The sequence below is a fragment of the Plasmodium gaboni genome, chromosome 4 (assembly GCF_001602025.1).
Source record: "Plasmodium gaboni strain SY75 chromosome 4, whole genome shotgun sequence".
Taxonomy (NCBI): domain Eukaryota; phylum Apicomplexa; class Aconoidasida; order Haemosporida; family Plasmodiidae; genus Plasmodium; species Plasmodium gaboni.
Genome location: NC_031484.1, coordinates 571,608 through 575,755, shown reverse-complemented (window position 1 = coordinate 575,755; position 4,148 = coordinate 571,608). Strand labels below are relative to the sequence as shown.

At 16.6% G+C, this 4,148-nt stretch overlaps 2 protein-coding genes across 2 annotated transcripts; one reads left to right on the top strand and one right to left on the bottom strand.

Annotated features, from left to right (window-relative positions):
• Positions 1-1,064: 1,064 nt before the first annotated feature.
• Positions 1,065-2,409, top strand: PGSY75_0418500 (putative trafficking protein particle complex subunit 3; the record flags this gene model as incomplete). Its single annotated transcript, XM_018784237.1, has 6 exons — positions 1,065-1,124; positions 1,290-1,387; positions 1,491-1,590; positions 1,765-1,947; positions 2,103-2,186; positions 2,371-2,409. 6 exons carry the CDS (start codon positions 1,065-1,067, stop codon positions 2,407-2,409), a joined length of 564 nt encoding a protein of 187 aa, XP_018643399.1.
• Positions 2,410-2,700: 291 nt separating this feature from the next.
• Positions 2,701-3,324, bottom strand: PGSY75_0418400 (hypothetical protein; the record flags this gene model as incomplete). The annotated part of the gene is made up of 3 exons (XM_018784236.1): positions 2,701-2,819; positions 2,937-3,066; positions 3,244-3,324. 3 exons carry the CDS (start codon positions 3,322-3,324, stop codon positions 2,701-2,703), a joined length of 330 nt encoding a protein of 109 aa, XP_018643398.1.
• Between the last annotated feature and the right edge of the window lie 824 nt (positions 3,325-4,148).

Sequence of the window (4,148 nt, the reverse complement as noted above, 5' to 3'; positions counted from 1 at the left end):
ATCGAATTTATTTATTATTCGAGTAATATAATATAAAATAATAGAAGCATTAAATTTTTATTTTATTTTACTTTATTTTATTTTCCACAAAAAAAAAAATTTAAATAAACAAAATAATATAAATACACATTTAATACATAATATATTTTAAAGGTTGTAAAAAAAAATTATACTCTATTCATTTTTGGAAGTTTTTCTACACATTCATAGATAGATTATAAAAAAAAAAAAAAAAAAAAAAAAGGGGGAAAAAAAAGAATAATATATAATCATTATTATTTTTTTGAAAAAAATATATTATTATATTTATTTGTTTATATACAACGCTATGATGAAAAAATAAATAGAGGGGAAGAAAAAGAAAAAAAAAAGAAAAATAGAAATGTTCTGTATTTTTCTATCCTTTTTTAATTTATCATCTTAATATATTTTTTTTAAATATATTGAGACATGTTATAATATTTTAAAAGATAAGACGATTTATCTAATTTATAAAAAGGTGAATATGTAAAGGAGAACAAGAAATAGGTTTTAAAAATGTTATATATATATAATATATATATATGTTTATTTATTTATACGATTCAACACAAATATATATAAAATATATATATATAATTTCAATACATAATTATATAAATATATAATAATAAAGTTCAATGGTTCCTCTTTTTTTTTATTTATTATTATTTTTTTTTTTTCAAATATAAATTAAAAAAGTATATAAAATTGAATTTTTTTTTTTTCGCAAATGGTATAATCAATATATATATAATATATATATATAATATGTGATATAAGTGTCATCATCCAATGAAGAAAAAATATTTTTTTTCAAATTTATATAAGATGTATTTATAAGTTAAAAATAAATTATATAAATAAGAAAACAAGTATTTTTTTTTTTTTTGTTTTTTTTTTTTTTTCTTTTTTTTTTTGGAATATAAATATATTATTTCTTACTTGTTCCTAAGGATAATTTTTTAAATAATCTATAAAAATAAATAATATATATAAATAGAGAAAAGGTTGTTTTATTTATTATTATTATGTTTTAAAAAAAAATGTCGAAGGATAAATATCAAAAACAAGGAGATGCCATTTTTGCAAAATTAGAGAAAGTGGTACAAATAAATAAATAAATATATTTTTATATGTTAATCAAATTAGAGATTTTAAAAAAAGAAACAATATCTACAGCACTGAACAAATAAATATACATATATTCTTTATTATTTGTAATATATTTATATATATATATATATATATATATATTTTTTTTTTTTAAGAACTCTGAATTATTTTCTTTTGCATATGGAGCCCTAGTGAGTCAATTGTTGAAAGACCTTGAATTAGTAGACGAGGTCAATGAGCAATTAGAAAAAATGTAATGTTAAATAAAAAAGGATATATTAAAAATTTATATATATATATATATATATATATATAAACCATTCTTATACTTTATTTAATTTTTGTGCATAATTTAGGGGCTTCAACATAGGCACAAGACTAATTGAAGAATTCCTTGCAAAGTCCGATATTTCATTTTGTGAAGACTTTGAAGAAACAGTCAATGTTATAGCAAAGGTATTATATAATTCAAAGAGCACAAAAAAAAAAAAAGAAAATTTCCTTCACTTTTTTGTGTATTTTATTATTTTTTTTACTATATTATTCAGAAATAATAATGTGATAGAGTAGTAATACATGTATACACATTATATATATATATATATTATAATATTATTTATACATTTGCAGGTGGCCTTTAAAATGTTCCTAGGTATAAGTGGAACAGTTACTTGTGTAAATAAAGAATCGAATATATTTTCTATTATTTTTGATAACAATCCTTTAAGCGATTTTGTTGAATTACCAAAATCATTATCATCATTAAATTATTGTAGTTTATTATGTGGAGTTATTAAAGGAGCACTCGAACAAGTAATTAATGTCTTTTCATTTCTTACAAGAAATGTTTACTATATGTGTATATAAAAAATGAATATATATATATATATATATATATATGTATGAGACAAATATGAATAATTTATAATTGTTTGTTTTTTTTATGGTATTCTTTTATTTTATTACAGATAAGAATTAAAGTAAACTGTTATTTTGTTAAGGATATGTTGAAGGGAGATGACTATTACGAATTATATATTCAACTAAACGAAGTATAATTATATATATATATATATATATATATATATATATATATTTATTTATTTATTTATATGTGTTAATGTACCTTTTCATAATATGAATGTTATCTATAAATATATATATTATATTTATTAATTTATTCATATATTAATTTTTCCTTTTTTTTTTTTTTTTTTTTAACACCCTTGTCTACAGGTTATGAAAGAGGAAATATTAAATGATGAGGAATCTTAAATTTTTGAAGGTGAAAAAAAAAATATCTTTATTTTATATTTATTATTTTTTTTTAATTATTAATTTTTTACCATTTAAATAATTTGTATAATTTTTTATAACTTAAAAATAAAAAATAAATAAAAATATCTTTGTATTAAAAATAAATATAACATATATAAAACAATATGATTATATTATGTATATTACTTATATCACAACAACACACAAAAAAATAAAATGAAAAATATATATATATATATATATATATATATAAGAAATAATAAATCAAATACAAAAAAGTCTTCCTATTTATGCTTTTTCCAATTGTTCATAACACCTATCAAAATAACTTTTTTCAATTTCAATGTTCTTAATTATATGTAATGGGATTAAAATGTCACCGCAATTTCGTATATAACTTTTGCTACCTTTAAAAGGAGGAAAAAAATGCAATTAAAAATGCAATTGTTTATATATTCATATATATATATATATATATATATTTATTTATTTATTTATTTATATTTATATTTTTATGGTATTACCTTTATAATGCTCCTCACTATTTGTAAGGAATAAATAATATTTATCTACATAAGTTAAGGAACCTAATATTTCCCTATTGTCTTTTATGGTAATTTTAAAGTGGAATTTTTCACAATTGTTCATTACAATCTATATTTTTAAAAATAAAAAAATGGAAGATGATATAAGCACATAATTATAGATACATGTAAACATTATAATATAGGAAACAAACATAGAAACACTTATTTTACAAATATGTATGTGTACTAAATATAAATAAATATATATATATATATATATATATATATAATATTAATTATTTACCTGCAATAATTCCCTTGCAGTTTCTTTGTTTCCAATTCCTTTTAAGAAATTGTTTTTTTTTTCCATAGATGATTGATTCATTTTTTTTTTTTTTTTTTACATTTTTATTAAATCAATACAATTGTAAAAGTTTTGACAAAGGAATATATTACATATATAAAATCATATATTTTAAATAATGAAAAACATTTTAAAACAATTAATGCAAATAAATAAATATGATAAAATATATGTACTATTATATATATATATATATATATATATAAATATTTATTTATTTATGCATATATAAAAAAAATATTTTTAAACCATACATATATAGATTCTCAATATTTATTCAAATTTCAAAGTTTAAAATAGGAAAAAAAATAATTTGTAGTACGACCCAATGAAAAGCATATATCCCTTTTTATTTGATAGGTATTATAAATATATAAATATATATATATATATATATTATTTTATTTATACTCTTAATAATTATTATAATATATATATTATAATATTAAAATGGAAATTTGAATAAGGTTCAGGTAAATTTTGTAAAATTTACATATTATATATAATAATTTGTGGAAAACATGATAAATTAGAGTATACATAAATGTTATAATATCTTTATATATACATTTATTTTAAACTTTTTTTTTTTTTTTATATATATTTTTCATATGAAAGAATATAATTGTAATGTTAAAAAATATGTTACTAACATTGAAAAATAAATTAATAAGATTTTTTAGTAATATGTAATCCTAACATCAATTATACATACATACATATATATATATATATATAGATATATAATAAATAACCATATAATTATACAAAGAAGGGTCATAATATTAATATTAATGTTAATATGTTGAGTATGGTGTTACGTCCTGTTGTTCATGCCAAAGAAT